Source organism: Phoenix dactylifera, chromosome 13 (genome assembly GCF_051530095.1).
Source record: "Phoenix dactylifera cultivar Ajwa chromosome 13, Ajwa_hap1_PhDact_Kaust_v1.1, whole genome shotgun sequence".
NCBI lineage: Eukaryota > Viridiplantae > Streptophyta > Magnoliopsida > Arecales > Arecaceae > Phoenix > Phoenix dactylifera.
In genome coordinates this window covers 25,853,318-25,872,584 of record NC_143202.1, presented here as the reverse complement: position 1 = coordinate 25,872,584, position 19,267 = coordinate 25,853,318, and the positions used below count along the sequence as shown (strand labels likewise).

The 19,267-nt window shown below is 39.6% G+C and overlaps 3 protein-coding genes across 4 annotated transcripts; all 3 read right to left on the bottom strand.

The window, feature by feature from the left end:
- Window positions 1-567: 567 nt before the first annotated feature.
- Window positions 568-2,860, bottom strand: LOC149751478 (1-aminocyclopropane-1-carboxylate oxidase-like). Its single transcript, XM_089927000.1, has 3 exons — window positions 2,678-2,860; window positions 2,310-2,545; window positions 568-1,479 (listed from the first exon to the last, which is right to left on the bottom strand). Exons 1-3 carry the CDS (start codon window positions 2,777-2,779, stop codon window positions 897-899), a joined length of 921 nt encoding a protein of 306 aa, XP_089783126.1. The 5' UTR covers window positions 2,780-2,860; the 3' UTR covers window positions 568-896.
- A 7,585-nt stretch (window positions 2,861-10,445) lies between these two features.
- LOC149751477 (1-aminocyclopropane-1-carboxylate oxidase-like) lies at window positions 10,446-12,140 on the bottom strand. Its single transcript, XM_089926979.1, has 3 exons — window positions 11,929-12,140; window positions 11,601-11,836; window positions 10,446-11,517 (listed from the first exon to the last, which is right to left on the bottom strand). The coding sequence occupies exons 1-3, from the start codon at window positions 12,130-12,132 to the stop codon at window positions 10,935-10,937; spliced, it is 1,023 nt and encodes a 340-aa protein (XP_089783105.1). The 5' UTR covers window positions 12,133-12,140; the 3' UTR covers window positions 10,446-10,934.
- A 1,033-nt stretch (window positions 12,141-13,173) lies between these two features.
- On the bottom strand, window positions 13,174-16,290 carry LOC120112128 (uncharacterized). 2 transcript variants are annotated; one of them, XM_089927013.1, is made up of 5 exons: window positions 14,692-16,290; window positions 14,508-14,600; window positions 14,171-14,279; window positions 13,646-14,079; window positions 13,174-13,501 (listed from the first exon to the last, which is right to left on the bottom strand). In XM_089927013.1, the coding sequence occupies exons 1-4, from the start codon at window positions 14,818-14,820 to the stop codon at window positions 14,009-14,011; spliced, it is 402 nt and encodes a 133-aa protein (XP_089783139.1). In that variant the 5' UTR covers window positions 14,821-16,290; the 3' UTR covers window positions 13,174-13,501; window positions 13,646-14,008. The 2 variants fall into 2 exon arrangements, with proteins under 2 accessions (XP_089783139.1, XP_088564672.2); XM_088708546.2 differs by having other exon boundaries at window positions 14,175-14,279; window positions 14,692-15,261.
- Between the last annotated feature and the right edge of the window lie 2,977 nt (window positions 16,291-19,267).

Here is a 19,267-nt window from a genome sequence, read left to right as displayed (position 1 = left end):
TTGAGGAAACTCGGAGGTGGGGGCTTCCAGGTGAAAAACACCGTGCGGAAAGCTGCCGAAGCAGAGTGGGAGCTCCAGATGTCCCGAGCTGTTAAGGTCCCTCCAACGGGGGTGATGTGACACAGCTCTGCTGCCTGACAGCGAGCACTCTCGACCACAAATCTTGGCGACATATGTCGTTCGCCGAATGTACGAGCGTTCCTGGCCAACCAGATCTGGTAGGCGGTACAGCTCGCTCGAACCAACACCTGACTAAGCGTCGGGGACTCCGAGCCTGGATGCATGGACTGTAAGAACTGGTCCCTACAGCTCCAAACCAACTGTGGGACTCCTGCCAGGCGCCAAGTATCCCTCGCCCATGTGCACCGAAACAGGACATGGTCTACCATCTCGACCGCACCACACAGCCCACACTCCAATGGGATCCTCACTCCTCGTCCACCAAGTACAGCTCTCGCAGGGAGCCGGTCCCAAACCATCTTCCAGAGGAACAACGCGACCCTCGGGAGGAGGCCCAATCGCCAAATCCAGGCGCATTCCAAATATTCCAAACCAATCGAGTCCAAATTCAAGCATCCATATATATTGAGAGATGAACAATCAAAGACGAGACAAATATATTCTAGTAGACAACAGAATTAAGGAACTCACTCGACACCACAAACTTTCAGTTTTGTATTCAATAGACACTACAAGCACTGACTCAACGGCACACTCAATATACCATATGTGCTATTGCCTGATGCAGGCAAGCATCTCTAGCAAACAACACACCCAAACTACACGACGCAACTTCCACCCTTGCATAGGCTGAACAAACTACTCATATGACTTTATCCCTTATCAGAAAAGCTAGGAGGTCACACTCTTATTCACTTCTATCTTCGTCTCTTCCTTCACATAGCTGCTACTGCTTCAAACCTTGGCTCCTTGGGAAGGAACTTCTGCTTGACATACACATCCATGTAATCCCCAAAAACAAACTTAGGATACAAAGCATCAGCCTCTTCTTTGGTGGCTGCTGGAGCTATGGAGGCCTTGAGGGAAGGATTATAGAAGGAGGCAATGGAGCGGCGGTTACCATTGCTGGTGGCGAGCACGCGGTGCCACACGCTCTTGTATCGCCCATTGCTGAGCACCTCTATCTGATCTCCGGTGTTGATCACAATGGCATTGGCAATAGGCTGAACGTCAATCCACTCGCCATCTTTAAGGATCTGGAGGCCGCCAACTTGATCGTCTTGGAAGAGGAGGATGACACCACCGGCGTCGGTGTGAGCACGGAGGCCATTCACAAGGTCCAAGCGTGGGCATGGTGGGTAGTGGCTCACCTTGGTCCCAAAGAAGGGCTCATGCACGCCATTGCCAGAGAACAAACTCTTTATGTAGCCCTTCTCCAAGCTCAAGTTCTCATCCATTACTTCCATCACCTTTTCAGCTAGCTTTTTGAGCTCTCTCCTGTATTCCTTCATGGTTTCCCTGAAAGTGTGAACAGAAAAAAAAGAACATCATCCCCATGTAGGAGTTGTTAAAGAGAAAGACTATGTTTTTTGAGCAAGTTTAGCTAGCATATTATGTAGACACTCTGCATTTGTAGGACAATTTTATCATTTAGCAAAACTGCATAGTTTTACTTGTTTTTTTTTTTTTTGTTTTCCTGACGTGAAATTCTAGAACCACTATATATGCATGCAGTAATAAGCAGAATCTAAAGGGGAAGATAATAAGCATTCATATTTTCTGTATGATAAAACCATACGACAAGTTTCTATGATTCTTTTTTCTCCCGAATAGCTCGCAGTAATATATGGCCCTTACAGTTGAGTTATTATACTTATATTTATAGTCATACGTAGATTATGTACCATCTACCTCCATTACTTTCTTTTCATATTTCTGTATTTTAATCCCTATGATTTTATGTTTAGAAATTCCTGAACAAAAATCCAAGAAGAAATATTCACGATCTCTTCATAAGAATTATCATTTATCATTGAAACTGAGAGTAATATTAGGTGGTCGATATTATAAATAAACTATCATCGTACTAGTGGATTAAATAGGTTGGTAAAATCTGAAAGTCAAATTTTGTAGTAAAACGTAGTCAAGTCTTGCTATAATGGGGTTAGCAGAATCTTTAGTACCTGATTCACCAAATCAACACAAAATCCAGTTTCCTTTGGAGTAATAACAAAAAGAGAGAAAAATGCATGGTATACGCTCATGAAGGTGGCAATATAATAGTTATATATCTCTTCTTATATGATTCACGCATAACCTCTAATCAAGGTAGAGAATGGAAGGCTTACTTGAACTCAGGGGGGTTGGATGGCCATTCATTTTGATCCTGGAGGAAAAACACATCCTCCCAATCCACATCATCCAACCGCTTGATTGCACCCTCCTCAACTTCCTGGTCCTCCAATTTGTTCAACAATTGGACAGGGCTGGATTTCTTGAAGCCTTCTTCTCTCAGCTTGTAGCATTCAGAGCTCACCTTCTTAACTCGTTCGAGAAGCTCCACTGGAATCCCATGGTTCACCAGCTAAAAGCGATAACAAGATCGAATGGATGGAAGTTGGCATTTAGCTCATTAATTAGACAATACAAGAGAAAGAAAAAAGAAATAATAAGAAAGTATCCATAGCCTGTGGACTCGTAAGTACTGTCAGCTAACCTGAAAGAATCCCCATTCTTCGCATCCATTGGCGATCTGAGCCATAGTTTGGGCCCTTTCCTTGCCATCCAGCTTTGAGAAGTCGATGACTGGAATCGCCATACCTAACAGCAAATGTAGTTCTAGAGAGAGCTTAGCTTTAGGACAAGCTCTGAAAGTGTTTCTGCTGCAGCGGTTGACTGGAACTGGAGGCAAGGGTGTCCTTTTTATAGTCCAACAGATTAGATGTCAACATCTTGTTTGATCTCAGGTATATCTGAATCAATAAGAACAGTTATCTGCTAAGATATAAAAATCGAAGGTGAGTGCAGCCATGGCTGGCCACAGCTCAAGTTTTTCCATCAGGGGAAATCTTTATCAATGTATTTAGTCTAGGAAACAGATACAAGTGAAGCTCTCTGACCTAGTAATTAAGATGATTATTAATCAAATTGGTCAGGTGATCCAGGTTACTGGATTTAAGGACCCAGTGGAAGGGTGATGGCTAAGGGTGCAAATGGGAGGATAGGACCAGTTGGGTCTTAACACGATATGAAGTGACGCAAATCTTTTCTTGAGAGAGTTGTTGATTATGAAATGTTGTAAATCAAATTGGTTTCAGTTTCATTGTTAAAAAAAAAAATTATCTATTAAAAAAAAGATGATGGGATATTGTATATATGTACTTAGTTTCACAACCATAGGTGAAGACTCCATGTTGAGTCGGCAAACAGGGAATACATTGAATGAACTTCGATACTTGGAGCATATCATATCATCCATCACGCTATTCTCTGAGATCAAATAATCTTCTCTGTGATCATTCGCGTCATACATATTCTTGTATCTTAGGCAAAATTGTGAAGCAATGTCTAAGGGCATGAATCTTGAAGGCTCGGCATACGGTATTGCCAACAAATTCCAACTTTTCTTACTCATTTCCTATTATCTTTGTTGTGAATTGTTGTATTTTGAGGTGTCATCACATATTTTGGCATTTTAAAAATCAGGAGAATGACAGCATGATGGTATGACTCTTATAATAATGCGTAAATAAAATTTAAGATGATGATGAAAGATTACTTAGTCAATCATTAGGAAATCTCTAGATTCAGCCCACGGTATTGGGCATCTCTCCGACAAGTCAAAACTGCAAGCAAGGGATCAAAAAGTGGTTTTCCCTTGTGACAAACTATCTCAAGCAAAATAATTTCATGCAGCAATAATATTGGTAATGCGTACCTCCAGCCATAATTATTTAAATATTTGATTAGAGTCTATCTATAAGAAAACTTTAAGAAGGAGTCTTCGAACCTATTCCTCCGTAAAAACCATATAACAGATGGAATATCGCAGGCTCAAAAATAAGATAGGCTAGGAACCCTTATCAAATAACCAAAACCTCATTAGTTTTCTTCAATCAAGAAAACTACTTTAGGCATAACTAAAGATAGTGAGTAGTTACCTACCACCTAAAGTTATCCAACAACTAAACCATGTATATAGACTATATAGAGATGTGTCCAACATTCTCTCACTTGGCCCACATGATGTAGTTAGACAATCCTCATAAGTGATAGTTAACACAATAGTATTGCCACAATTACTTTATTGTCACTCAACTAATCAACTAGTATGTAACTATTGCCCAAATAGAAATTCTCTATACACGAATCATGATGGTCTTACTCTCTAGGCGAGCATTTCCTTCCATGAATTACAATGTATGATACTTTCTAATTGAGTACCTCATAATACTTTATGAATGATCTCTTATAAATCATTTAAGGTCCAACTTTATTGATCTAAATGGATCATGATCTCGTATTTAACAAATTACTTAATGTGTACAATAGACATCATGTCATTAGTTAACCAAATATGTTTATAATTATACATAACAGTCAGAGAATTATAAGCAATAAATTAAAATGAGCCAAAAGGTCTTATATGAAATACATGATCACTTAACAACTTTGCCGACAAATCTTTAGTCATAGGATCAGCAACCATGAACTCAGTATTTATGTGTTTAATAGCCACTTCTTGCTTTTCAACATTTTCTCTAACAACCAAATACTTTGTGTCGATATGCTTACTTTAGCTTCCATTTTCATTATTTTTAGAGAAGAAAACTACAGCCTAATTATCGCAGAAAATTCTCAATGGCCTAGTAATAGAATCGACAACCTTTAGTCCAGATATAAAATTCTTCAACCATAGTGCATGTGATATAGCTTCATAGCATGCGATAAATTCTGTCTTCACAGTGGATGATGCAATAATAGTTTGATTTGTGCTTCTCTAAGATATAACACCTTCAGCAAGAAGAAAGATGTATTATGAAGTAGACTTTTTTGTATCTATGTATCCAGCAAAATCCGAATTTGACTATTCAATCACTTCCAGATGTGTGCAAACTTGAAGTCCTTAGTTCCTTGTAAGTACCTTATAACCCTTTTGGCTGCTTTTCAATACTCTATATCTAGGTTACTTTTGTATCTACCTAACATTTCTATTGCATTTCTAGTATCAGATCTAGTGCAGACCTGCACATACATGAGACTCGCTACTGCAAAACTATAAGGGATGTTTTTTATCTATTCTCGTTCCAATATATTTTGGGGACATTGATTCAAATTGAATTTGTCCCTTTTGATAATGGTCCTGCAATAGATGAGCAATCCTTTAACTTAAACCTTTCTAGAACTTTTTTAATGTAAGCTTTTTGAGATAGTCCTAAGGTTCTTTTGACTCTACATTTTTGAATCTCTATACTAATGACATAAGAGGATTCACCCATATTCTTTATTTGAAAGTTCTAGATAAGAAATTATTTGGTCTCATGCAATAAGCCCAAGTTATTACTTGCAAATAAAATATCATCTACATATAAAACTAAGAAAATATATTTTCTCCCACTATATTAAGGTATGTACATTGATTAACAATGTTTTCTATGAAACCATATGAAGAAACAATGTTATGAAACTTTATATACCATTAACAAAAAGCCTGTTTTAATCCATATATAGAATTCTTTAGTTTGCAAACTAAGTAACTACCCTTCTCACTATAAAAATCTTCAGGTTGATACATGTATGCCTCTTCTTCAAGATCCCCATTTAAAAATATTGTTTTCACGTCCATTTGATGTAGTTCTAAATCAAAATGAGCTACTATTGCCATGATAATTCTAAATGAATCCTTCTTTGAAATTGGAGAGAAAGTTTCATGATAACCAATGCCTTCTTTTTAAGTGAAACTCTTAGCTACAAGTTGAGCCTTATATTGTTTAATATTACAAGATGAGTCTCGTTTGGTCTTGTTGAATTATTTATATCCAATGACTGATGCTCTTTCTAGTAATTCAATATAATCTCGGACTTTGTTTTTAGCCATGGATTCTATATCTTCCTTCATAGCATCATGCTAAAGTGTGGAAATTTCTCCACTAATGGTTTGTGAAAATAAATTCGGATCATCTTTAGATCCAACATCATAGCCAAACTCTTGAAGATATACAATATAATCACTAGAAATTGCTAGTCTTCTAATTTTTGAGGATCTCCTTACTTCCATTGTTTCATGCATATCTTGAATAGTGGTTTCCATATTACTAATTCTTTCATAAGGTGGCTCCTCCTGATATGATTGTTGTTGAATTGGTTGCTATTCAATAAAAATCAGAGTATTACTTGGAAAATCTACCAACTCTTGTGTATTTCAGGGTACCATAAGTGGTTCCCTTATTTCCTTAAATTTCACCCAACAAGGAAATTTAATCCCATTAAATTCATGATCCTCAAGAAATTTTGCATTTCTAGCCTCAACAATTCTTCGAGTATGCGAGAGATGATAAAACCTATATTCTTGGAATTAACTACATAGCCAATAAAAAACTATTTATTATCCTAGCATCCGATTCTTTTAGGTGTGAATTATAAACTCTCATTTCAGCTAGACAACCCCATGTGTGTAAATATCTTAAACTTGCTTTTTATCTATTCCATATTTCAAAGGTGTTTTAGAAACATCCTAGATGGAATCCTGTTTAAGATACATATACACAACGATTTTTAAGGCTTCACTCGATAAATATAAAGGTAAACTTGAATTAATTATGATGCTCCTAACTATGTACATAAGCGTGCTGCTCCTTTCAGCCACACCATTTTGTTGTGTTGTACCGGGCATTGAGTATTGGGCAGTAATATCCTTTTTTTCAAGGAACTTTGCAAATGGACCCGACACTTGTCCTTTTTCTATGTAACTTTCATAATATTCTCCATCCTTGTCTAATTTTACAGTTTTTATTTTTTTTTCCTTTTGTTTCTCCACCTTTGCTTCAAAATTTTAAAGGCATCAAGTGCTTTTGCTTTATCAATTCAGAGATAGAGATACATATATCTTGAATGGGCATTAATAAATAAAATAAAATATTTCTGACCATTTAGATGTGGGGTAAGAAATGATCCATAGATATATGTGTGTATGATCTCTAGAAGCTCACTACTTCTTTTGGCAGCCAAAATGGTCTTGTTGGTCTACCTTTCATTTATGCAGTCTACACAAGTACCAAAGTCTATAATGTTAAGAGCCTTTCAAACTCCATCATCTACTAACTTTTTAATTCTCTCTATGGAGATATATCCCAATCTCTTGTGCCAAAGTTTAGAGAAGCATTAATTCATTAATAATACCATATTTAATGCCAACTTCATTCTCATGCAGGGTTAAAAGACTAAACTGATCATAAGTGGGGTCTAATAAAAAAATTTAAATAAATTATCAATTAAAATTCCAAAACCAACAATTTTCTTATCTTTCAAAAGATTCACAACTGAACCATGAAAATTAAATTGAATTTAAATCCAATACAAATCAAGCTTGAAGTAGAAACCAAATTTCTTGAAAATGATGGAACATAAAAGGTGTTTTAAGGTCTAATTGAAAATCAGTTTTTAAAACTAATCTATAAGTCTCCACTGTTTTCACATGTGAACGCATCTAGCTTTCTGAATAGATATCTTATTCACTTTCCACTAGTTTTCTTAGGTTTAGAAAATTCTGCACATTATTAGAAATATAACTTGTAGTAGCTTTTATTAGGAGTTTAATAAAACAAGATTCATAACACACAAATGTACGACTATGATCTAAATGCTAAACAATAAGGCTAAAAGGATGCTCTGATACCACAACGTGAGAGACTCTCAAGTAAAATAATTTCATGCAGCGATAATTTTAGTGATGCATACCTCTAGTCATAATTATTCAAGTATTTGATTAGAACCTATTCATGAGAAAACTTTAAGAAGAATGAGTCTTCTAACCTATGCCTCCGTAAAAGCCATAAAATTATAGAATGTCATAGGCTCAAAAACAGGCTAGGTTAGAAATTCTTATCAGATGATCAAAACTTCATCAGTTTTCTTCCATTAAAAAAAACTATCTTCAAATATAACCAGAGATAATAGGTAATTACCTATCACTCAAAGTTATCCGAAAACTAAACTATATATGTGGGCTATGTAGAGACGTGCCCAACATCTTCCTTGCATAACTTTATAGTGTTAAATGATTTAGTTGCAAAACTAAAGTTTTGCATTATAATGGCGTGTACTTTGTTGTTTGGATAGCTTCAGTATGGGAAAAATACGGTTGTGCAGCTCTTTTTTCTCTGTCATATATATAATGTCTAGAATTACTATAATAATGCTATGTTAAAACTGGTGTCCAGAAGCAAGATATAATCTCCAGAATTAATATAATAATGCTATGTTAAAACTGGTGTGAGAAGTTTTGGTCCCCCCAAGCTCAAAATATTGCACAAGTCCTAGAACTTGTTGGCCCACGAGAAAGATTTGTGTGGTCGCTTCCTGTTTCTCCCCACACACATCCCCACTTTGAACAATGCCATCTTTTGGACGGGGTAAATTTAGGAAGCAATTGACATGAGAAAAAAGTGGGCGGCCGGCATCCCCGACATGTGAGGTAGGATCGTCGTCCCCACCTCCTCTTCAACTCGGATGTGATTTCTTAGTTTTTCTTGTGTAATATTTATATTTTTGATGCTATATAAAAGTGGGATAAAAACAGATATTTGTAATTAAAATAGGTTAAAATCGGATTACAGATCTGATACTAACATATCCATATGCATATTTATTTTATTTAACGAATACAGATACGAATACCGATGTTAGTCGGATGCAAAAATTTATATCCATATATATCTGTTTTAAACAGATGCAGATACAAATCAGATATCCAGAGGCCCCAACATATTGAAGCTATGTGATGATGTGGTTTAGGCATCATAACTAAGCTTACTCAACCAAAAGCAAAAAGAAGAATTGGAGCTTGAAGATTCTTCAATCTTTACATTTTTTGTCACTTAATTGGGATCTCCTGAATTTATGTTGTTCTTGTGAGGCCCAATAGTCCCACATCGGAAAGACTCGTTCCAGAGCCTGGGCATATGAGGCGGGTGTCTCCAAATCCTGCAGACGCATTTTGGGAGGAAAACAAAACCGGGGAGGGGTGAAGGACGCTTGCGTGAAGCCCCAGAACCGGACAATATCTGGCAGGGGAGCCCCGTGTTCCCCCCCTCATGTGGCCCCCACGTAAGCACTAGGTGCCTCACGTGCCTCGCAGAGGCGGGGGCGTGACATTTGGTATCAGAGCCGAGGACGGCTCTTGTCCGATGGTGGAAAGGGTGTGAGGCCCAATAGTCCCACATCGGAAAGACTCGTTCCAGAGCCTGGGCATATGAGGCGGGTGTCTCCAAATCCTGCAGACGCATTTTGGGAAGAAAACAAAACCGGGGAGGGGTGAAGGACGTTTGCGTGAAGCCCCAGAACCGGACAATATCTGGCAGGGGAGCCCCGTGTTCCCCCCTCATGTGGCCCCCACGTGGGCACTAGGTGCCTCACGTGCCTCGCGGAGGCGGGGGCGTGACAGTTCTGATGGTTTATCTTTCCCAAGTGTTGCAATCACTGTGACATTGTGCTCATCCTTCATTTGAGAATGAATCGCAGCATTGGGAATTACCCTCTACACTCCCTTATTCAACTAATTTTTGAGTATTTAATTTCCAAACGGTTCTGAAACGCTGACATAATGAGCGTAGTTTCCTCAGATCAAGTCCATGCATTCCAAATTCGAGTAGCCCTGCAACTTCCTACACCGACTTTTTTTTTCCCTCTCGCGAGTTTAGCTTTGCGACTTCGTATCCATTGGATCACCAAAATTAAAAAATATTTAAGAATCCAATCTATAGTGTGTTAGTACCACATGTTACAAAGTTTCAGCCCAAGGAGCCAAGGTTTGAAGCTGTGGCAACCATGTGAAGGCAAAGCAGAAGCTAGAAATGAACATGAGAAACAAGGTTACATGGATTTAGTTTTTGTTTCAACCTATGTAAGTGGGAATGCTGAGTCCTACAATGAACGGTCCTGTGTTGGAGATAATTCTTTTACCATCTAAGTTTGAGGCTATAAATAGTTCTTTCTGCATTAGAGATAAATTCTTTCTTTCTTTTTGATTGCATTCTTTTCTCTCTCTCTTTTTTTTTAAAAAAAAAAGAAATGGGATTGGATTCACTTTCCTCGCTCCTAATTTCTTGCTACAGAAAGATAGATGATAATTTAACACCTCTTAGAGTCTTCTTGCTTGGTTAATGCAATCCAAAGATTCCAAAGGCTAGGGTACCCAGACTAGAAGAATGAAGATAGCAATCAAAGACAAGACAACGCAATGTGACATGGTAAAAAGAGTCCATCTTTAATGCAGAAAGAATTATTTATAGCCTCACACATTGATGGTAAAAAGAATTACATGGTAAAATAAGTTACAGCAGTCACAACTGAATTAGCCCATGATCTCAAGAGTACAAACTACAAATTAAGTGAACACTGACTCAACAACACCTACAAACTATAAATTAAGTGAACACTGACTGAACAACACCACCAAATTTTATGACCCGTCCGTCCAGTACCATGTTACAAACAATCAACTCTTGCAAATTAATTAACCAACACAGGACCACTCATTGTAGGACGTCTCAACATTCTGACTTACACTGGTTGAAACAAAAACTAAATCTATGTAACCTTATTTTAGGGTGCAATCATACCAGCACTAATGCACCATAAGAACCCCCTGGGAAGTCCTCGTCTTGCATTCATTTTATTCTTCTTCATTAAAAAAAAAAAAAGAATCCATGTAACCTTGTTTCTCGTTTTCATCATTTCTAGCTTCAGTTTTGCCTTCAAATGGCTGCGACCGCTTCAAACCTAGGCTCCTTGGGCTGAAACTTCTGCTTGACATACACATCCATGTAGTCCCCGAAGACAAACTTGGGGTACAAAGGTTGAGCCACTTCTCCGGGGGTTGCTGGAGCTATCGTGGCCTTGGGGGAGGGGTTGTAGAAGGACGCAATGGAGCGGCGGTTGCCATTGCTGGTGGCGAGCACACGGTGCCACACGCTTTTGTATCGCCCATTGCTGAGCACCTCTATCTGATCTCCGGTGTTGATCACGATGGCATTGGCTACAGGCTGGACGTCGATCCACTGGCCATCTTTAAGCATCTGGAGTCCACCTACATGATCGTCTTGGAAGAGCAGGATGACGCCGCCGGCGTCGGTGTGGGCACGAAGGCCTTGAACGAGGTCTAGGCGAGGGCATGGCGGGTAGTGGCTCACCTTGGTCCCGAAGAAGGGCTCGTGTTCGCCATTGCCGGAGAAAGCATTCTTTATGCAGCCCTTCTGTAAACCCAAGTTTTCATCCATTATTTCCATTAGTTTCTCCGCCAGCTTCTTGAGCTCTCTCCTGTATTCCTTCATGGTTTCCCTGCAAGTTAAGGAAGAGAAGGGTTTTAATGAAGCAACCGTATATGTCTTCGGTTGACCTGGCCGGGAAGTGTAGGATCTTACTTGAACTCTGGGGGGTTGGATGGCCATTCATTGTCGTCTTGGAGAACAAACACATCCTCCCAATCCACGTCGTCCAACCGCTGAACGTTACTGTTCTCGCCTTCTTTATCCTCCAATTTGTTCAACAACTGGACAGGGTTGGATTTCTTGAAGGCTTCAGCTCTCAGTTTGTAGCATTCAGAGCTGACCTTCTTCACGCGCTCCAGAAGCTCCACCGGAATCCCATGGTTCACCAGCTGACAACAGCAACAACAAGATCGTTGAGAATAAATGACAACATTTAATATGTTCATGGCCTAAATGGGTTGCGGCAGTGTTACTGACTGACCTGAAAGAATCCCCACTCTTCGCATCCATTGGCGATCTTAGCCAAAGTTTCGGCCCTTTCCTTGCCATCCAACTTCGAGAAGTCGATGACCGGAATTGCCATGTCTAATAGCAAAGGTAGTTCTAGAGAGGGAAGATGAGAACTCAGAAGCTTTATGGCAAGTTTCGGAAGTCTCTCTTCTGCTGTGAGTGGAATTGGTGGCATGGTTGGCCTTTTATAATGCACCGTCTCGGTGTATTTAGACAAGAAAACAGGAAGGATAGTAATTAATGACATTAATCACATTAATCAGGTGTTGGTGGCTAAGCTTGGTCCAAAGGTCATCTTGGGTGACAGCTTTGTCCGCAGCCTTCTTTCCATTGACTGGGATACGCAAGAGCCTTCTTTTCAACTTCCAAGCTAATTAAGTTTGACCTGAATGATCTTAAATTCTATGTAGGTAGGCCATGCCTTCCAATATATATATATATATATATATATATGGTCTAATTTTACAGACTACCATGTGTTAATAAAAGTAGACCATATTTATCTACCTACCTACCTGTCTGCCTCTCTATCTATCTATCTATATAGATATCAATCTCTATGTGTATGCATGCATATGTTGCCTAATTTTACTGGGTTCTTATCTAGTTCTGCTAGATCTTTGTTGCACCACGCTGGACTTAATCAATAATTGATGATAATCGTAAAGCGAGGATGATGGGATATCTTATATGTACTTAAATTAGATGTACACACTACAAGAAAATACATATTCAGCGACTAAGATTTGAGTTGCCGAATAACCATATTTGGTCGCCGAAACCTTTTCGCGACTAGAATACTCTTCGTCGCCGAACCCTAGTCACTGAAAGGTTTTGGCGACCAATATTGTGTGGTCACCTAAGGTACACCAACAACGACCAACGTTTGGTTGCCAAAGCAACTTTTCAGCGACCAAATTTGTTGTCGCTAATTCCCACGCCGACCAAATAGTTGGTCGTGGAATGTTTGTCTTCCGCTACCAAAAATATGGTCACTGAATGTCTATCTTCCCCCACCAATAGTTTGGTCGTAGAATGTATTGGAATGCATTGGCAACAAACATTTTTTGGTGGCAGAAAGTATTAACCTGTATTTAATTAATAATTCAAATTATAAGCTTAATATTTATTTTTGGGCTCGTTCCAAATCCTGTACAACCAACACAGCCTATCCATTATCCATATTGCACAATACATTTGCTCATCCAAATAGAAGTATACACAATGTTGGAGAATCCATAATCATTCATTATAAATATCATCATCTATAAGTCTAAAGTCAAGCAAACCTATTAACCATTCATCAAAATGTTTCATCCATACCATATGTTAAGGTGATAATCATCACCAAACACATCAAAATGTAAATTAAAAATCCCAAAATATCTGATCTTGCAATTCATCCAAACAACCATCATGTAGATAAAAATATGAATAAACAAAAAACTGATTTCTGCTTGTAGACAACTCCACCATGATCATCTGAACAAAAGCTATCCATGTACCAAAAACTAGATTCACATGCTCATAACTCCACCATGTATCTGAGAAAGCAAAAAAGAATACACAATCAATAACCACATGTGAAAAATAATAAACTAAAATTCAAGTATAAGTTCACAATGATATTTCACTTAATTTGGTCTAAATCTCTAAATAACCTACGTAATATAAATGAGAATACATACCAACGAGTATTTGTGCCACCAGTTGATGACATGGCCCCATCATGATGGATAGACGACTTATGCGTTTGAGTCTTTTCCTTTAAGAACTCTGTCACCAAACTTGTAAGATGTGCAATTTGCTTCTGTTCTTCCTCTCGCTCTTTCTTTTCCTCCTCACGCTCTCTCCTCTCCTGTTCCAATTGCCTCCGCAGCTCCTCACGCTCCATCTCACGCTCCATCTTCATCTCCTCCATCTCAGCTTTAAGTTTCTGTAACTCCCCAACATGGTCTTGTGACACACGACTAGGTGTGGAAGAAGATGAAGAGGGCTTCGGCCCATCCCCAAATCCAAGAATGTATCTCTTCCTTTTTCCAAGTGCCTGCCTAGACATCTCCTCTGATGTTAATTGCACACCGGATTAGGAAGATTCTTCTCGCAAGCTCAACATCTTTGACTGTCAATGCAAAGGTAACAACAGAATTAAATGTATATATAATCTTGCAAAAGCATAAAGTGATTTAAATTATTATTGAGATTTTAGATACCTACATGTTTCACGGCGCAAATAGGATCAATCCACTCATTGTTCTTCTTGGTATGAGTTTTCTTATAGAATTCTGGAAATTCAAGGTTTTCAGAACCATTAAACTCCGGCTGCAAAGTGTAATTTAGATTAGCATATAGCCACTATATAATAAAAAAACTAGAATAACTGTCAGATCTACTTGCATAAATGATTCCAAAAATATACATGCAGCAAACTAGAATAAAAAATCTACTTGCAGCAAATTATCTATTTTACAATAGCCAAAACTATCCCATAGACTGTTTCACAGGCAATTCACTAAAAATATAGCCAGTACATACTCAAAAATATATTACCTGTATAGTCATTGTTGCAACAAATGACCGAGATCCTGAACAATGATTGTACTCAAGCTTTTTCCTAATCTTTTTGCCAGCTTTTGATCTCACCTTCAAAAAAAATACAAATCAAAAATCTAAAGAAAACATTATGATCAAATATTTTACTTATAAACTCTGAAGCACTAAATATGTAAGTTACCTTGTGTTCTTTGCTTTTCCACACATCGTCAATTAAGTGGCGCCAATCCTCTTGAGTCACATGTTCGTATGGATGACTATAAGGATCCACATGTAAGACGTTCTTAACATGCTTGTAATGCAATTTCATATTGTGCCTTCAATTGCATATTCTCCATGTTGCACCCAAGTCTTGTAAGAAGGCGAGATTCCTTTTAACATTAAATGAATCTTGACAACTTGAATCCTTTGTTTTTTGTCATTCATGCACTCGACACAAGGACACCAAATATCATTTGCTGAGCCTAAATTTGCCACCGCAAATTCAATAAAGGACTTCACCCCTTCTCTATACTCTTTACTCTTCATTCTATTTTTTATTGTCATCCAACTCTTGTCCATTTTAACTGACCTACAAAGTACTTCATCAAGTTAGATTGATTAGTTTATAGATTTATTTTTGTATCCTGCAAAAAAAAGTTGCAGCAGAAAATCAGAGACGGCCCAATACATTTGGAGGCCTAAGACAAATTCAGTGAATGAGACATTTCTTTTTTTTTTATTATTATAATAATACTAAATTTTAATAAGTACAAAATAGTTAAAAAATGATATGAAAATAGATAGCTGTCAAGTATACTATTTCAACAAAGATGCATGAATCTAACAAAGATAAAAAAGCCTCTTCAGTTTAATATAATTCTTGAATAGGAGCATGAAAATATATTTAGTTTAAAAAAAATTCCATCTCCCATCTCCCCTTCGATACCACGGCAACCATTCAACCCAAATAGAAATGGGAAGAAAAAATTAAAAAAATCTCCACCCTCTCCAATCCCCCTATCTTTCTTCCCGATGGCCCAGCTGGATCGGAGTAACGTGAGGGAAGGAAAACCAAGACCAAAACATCCTCTGTTTCTCTCCACCCAAAACAAAACCACCGTCCCCAAATCCCTCCTCGCTCTCTCTCCCTGCCGGCCTAGGAAAAGGACCTAGCCCCAAATCTCCTCCCCGGTGGCGGCGGCGGCGGCGAAGGAGGAGAAGCCTTCCGCGGTGGATGCGGCGGCGGCGAAGGAGGAGAAGCCCTCGTCGGTTTCTTCTTCTCTCGCCTCGCCTCCAAATTCCCCGGTGGCGGCGGCGGCGGCGAAGGAGGAGAACCCCCGAGGACCCCCGGCCACCGCTCCCTCTCCCTCTCCCTCTCCCTCCCGGCCTCTGCAAAATAAAAGGGTTTCTTCTTCTCCCGGCTCGCCTCCACTGGTTCCCGACGACCCCCGACGACCCCCGGCCACCTCTCCCTCTCCCTCTCCCTCCCGGCCTCTGTTTCTCTCCCAGCTTATCAATCCTCTCCCGGCTGGCCTCCTAATTTCCCGACGACCTCCGGCCACCTCTCCCTCTCCCTCTCCCTCTCCCTCTCCCTCCCGGCCTCTGCTAAATTAAAATCGAGAAGAGAACGTACCTTGGGACGCCGACGCCGAAGGGATGACCGAACGGGCGAACCGGCGAACGGGCGATGCCGACGTGCAGACGTGCGGGTGAAGGCAGGGTGAAGGCGGGGTGAAGGCGACGTGCGGGTGAAAAGGAGAAGAATAGGGAATTAGGTTTTTTTTTATTTGGTTTCCCTGCATTCATACTTTTCGCGACTAAATTGGTTTAGTCGCTACATATGAACCTTTAGGAACCAAAATTTAGTCGCTAAAACTTTTACCTCCAGCCCGCGCGAAATACTGGACTCGCGCCAACTTGATTTTGATTTTCTACGATCAAATATGCATTTAATTGATGTAAAACAATCATTCAGTAACTAAAAAGGATGCATGCAAATTTATTTCGGAGCGAATTTTCGATCCTGCCCGTAGGATGTCCAAAAATTCTATATATTTTTAAGCGAATTTTCGTTCCTGCCACGTCCTCATGTCGCGTATCCTGTCGATCCATATATTTATTTGATAAGGAGTCAAGCATCGAGCTCGAGCTTTTAAAATTATATTATAATAATAAAAAAAAAAAGAATTTAAGTATGAAGAAAAGTTGTGGGATTGAGATTTAGCCGAAGAGACAAGAATATGCATGCCTAAGTGAATTAAGATGTCAAATGGCACCGTTTGAAAATAAGTAGTTTTTTCTTTTTTTGAACTTAGAAATTAGCATTTTACAGGGGCTAGCACAACATCGTTAGTTTTACCTCCAGCCCGCGCGAAATATTGGACTCGTGCCAACTTAGTATTGCTTTTCCGCGACTAAATATGCATTTCGTCGGTGTAGGATATTTATTCCGTCACTAACAAGGATGTTAGTCGCCGATAGCCTTCTTTTCCGTGACCAAACGTTAGTCGCCCAAAGTTTTACCGCCACCCGCCAACTTGGTTTTGCTTTTCCGCGACCAAATATGCAGTTCGTCGGTGTAGGATAATTATTCCGTAACTAACAAGGATGGTGGTCGCAGATAGCCTTATTATCCGCGACGAAACGTTAGTCGCCAAACGTTTACCTCCACCCCGCCAACTTGGTTTTGCTTTTCCGCGACCAAATATCCATTTCGTCGGTGTAGGATAACCATTCAGTAACTAATAAGGATGTTGGTCGCAAATAGCCTTATTTGCCGCGACCACGATTCATGTAGTCGCCGAAAGTGGTCGCTGAAAGTGTATTTTCTTGTAGTGACATGTTTGGTGGGACTTTTTAATATCTTTGATCACATCATATTCTGAGATCATGAAATTTTCTGAGGGATCATTTCTGACGTCACACATGCTCTGAGGCAAAATTGGTATTGGAATAAACCTTTTCCGGTCTCAAGGGATGGTAACAAGGTCCCAGTCAAACTTTTCTACCGCTTGCCCGCTCCTCTACACGTGGACCGCTGTACTTTGAGGAAGCTTGCCAGGCGTCGATAAGCTTTCCACCCTTGGGCTGACATGGTTTCATTATGCTTGTTTTGTTCACGCTAACTTCTTTCTTCGTGAAGTGAGTCACGCCTCAAACCCATCATCCGGGTCCGGCACGTGACCGGCCGCATGAGCCCTAGAGCAGTGCCCTAAAGATCATGCAAGGCCTAAGATAAACAATAATTCAATAAATCCACAACTAATAAATTAATTCAAATTGACAAATTCGACATGTCCAAATAAACAATCGGTTCAATTACAAGATTTTCAAATGTTCATCAATAAAAGATAAGCTGCTTCTATCTATCTAGCAATCTGACTCCAGATCGATCTCACTTCTTGTCCCACCTGACAGATCCTACGAATCCAGTGCCTCTGAAAAAAATGTAAGTGTAGTATGAGCTTTTCCAGCCCAGTAAGAATCCCAACAGCCACACACAATAATAATAATAAATAATCAAAGCATCAAAATAAATGTCATTTCATCATTTCAAAGGCTCAACAAACAACAAATATATATAACCATTTCATATTCATAAATCCTTTTTCACATTATGTGATCAATTTCCGTATTACTCTGATTCCCAAGTTTTCAGATTTTTCACTTCTGGCTTTGGACTAACCAAGTTTATGACCCAGTCCAAGACTGCACAAATCCCACGCATAAGCTCGTGGCAGCTATCTCACGCGTAGGCCCGTGGAGGCTATCCGACGCATAAGCTCGTAGAGGCTATCCCACGCGTAAGCCCGTGGAGGCTATCCTACGCATAAGCTCGTAGAGGCTATCCCACGCATAAGCTCGTGGCGGCTATCCTACGCATAAGCTCGTAGAGGCTATCTCATGACAAGGTTAGTCCAACCCATTTTACATGTCTAGTTTATATGTTTTAACCATATTTCACACTCATCACATATTTTCACATATTCTCAAAAATATGATAATTCTTCCCAATTTAATTATTCCAATATTTCATAATAAACAAAATGCACACCTCATATGTGTCATACAAGCTCATAAAATTAATATCAACATATTGATAAAATATATCCAACGATAAATCCAATATATGCATAAATAAAAGTGCTCAGATGTAGGGATTCTTACAGGAATTGCAGACTGACTCAAACACAGATCTAAATCACAACCTACGCGCTGGGGTGCTGAGTTTCCTGATCAAAATCTCCTGGCACCGCTGACTCTTTCCCTACAACATCAATTATAAATCACGAACTAAATTATTTAATATTAAAATATTCTGAACCATAACTTACATATACTTTGGGGCCCATTACCAGGTCCCCAATTATCTCAACCCCTCCAGATTTAGGGGCAGTCGGGGAGGCCCGACTCCCCACCTTGTACCACTGGCCTGTGCTGTTGCCAACCATGGCTGCCGCCATGCCGGCGATTGTGGTCTCGGTGAAAAGAACAAAAGGAGGGTGAATGAGAGAGAAGGGAAGAAGACCCTTCTCTCTTCACGGATGGGAGTACATCTCCCCTTCCCCATTTCTTGGCCCAAGGGCAGCAGTCGCCACCTGCCCAACCCTCAGCCACCACTGGTCGGACCGTCGCCGGCCGCTACTGTTGCTGTCACCGGCGATGGTGGCCGACCAAGAGAGGGAGAGAAGAAAAAGTTCTCCTTCTTCTTCTTCTTCCCCCAAAACCGACACTGTCCCCTCCCCCTTCCTCTATTTCTTCCACGGAAAGGCCAC

What these genes read in the sequence shown, in the direction of transcription:
- LOC149751478 (XM_089927000.1), bottom strand. Translation starts at nt 2,779, where the DNA reads ATGGCGATTCCAGTCATCGACTTCTCAAAGCTGGATGGCAAGGAAAGG. An exon ending in AAGAATGGGGATTCTTTCAG is followed by an intron (nt 2,546 to 2,677) that starts GTTAGCTGACAG and finishes TATCGCTTTTAG; the next exon opens with CTGGTGAACCATGGGATTCC. An exon ending in TCCAACCCCCCTGAGTTCAA is followed by an intron (nt 1,480 to 2,309) that starts GTAAGCCTTCCA and finishes TCACACTTTCAG; the next exon opens with GGAAACCATGAAGGAATACA.
- LOC149751477 (XM_089926979.1), bottom strand. Translation starts at nt 12,132, where the DNA reads ATGCCACCAATTCCACTCACAGCAGAAGAGAGACTTCCGAAACTTGCC. An exon ending in AAGAGTGGGGATTCTTTCAG is followed by an intron (nt 11,837 to 11,928) that starts GTCAGTCAGTAA and finishes TGCTGTTGTCAG; the next exon opens with CTGGTGAACCATGGGATTCC. An exon ending in TCCAACCCCCCAGAGTTCAA is followed by an intron (nt 11,518 to 11,600) that starts GTAAGATCCTAC and finishes CTTAACTTGCAG; the next exon opens with GGAAACCATGAAGGAATACA.
- LOC120112128 (XM_089927013.1), bottom strand. Translation starts at nt 14,820, where the DNA reads ATGAAATTGCATTACAAGCATGTTAAGAACGTCTTACATGTGGATCCT. An exon ending in GGAAAAGCAAAGAACACAAG is followed by an intron (nt 14,601 to 14,691) that starts GTAACTTACATA and finishes TTTTTTTTGAAG; the next exon opens with GTGAGATCAAAAGCTGGCAA. An exon ending in TTGCAACAATGACTATACAG is followed by an intron (nt 14,280 to 14,507) that starts GTAATATATTTT and finishes TACACTTTGCAG; the next exon opens with CCGGAGTTTAATGGTTCTGA.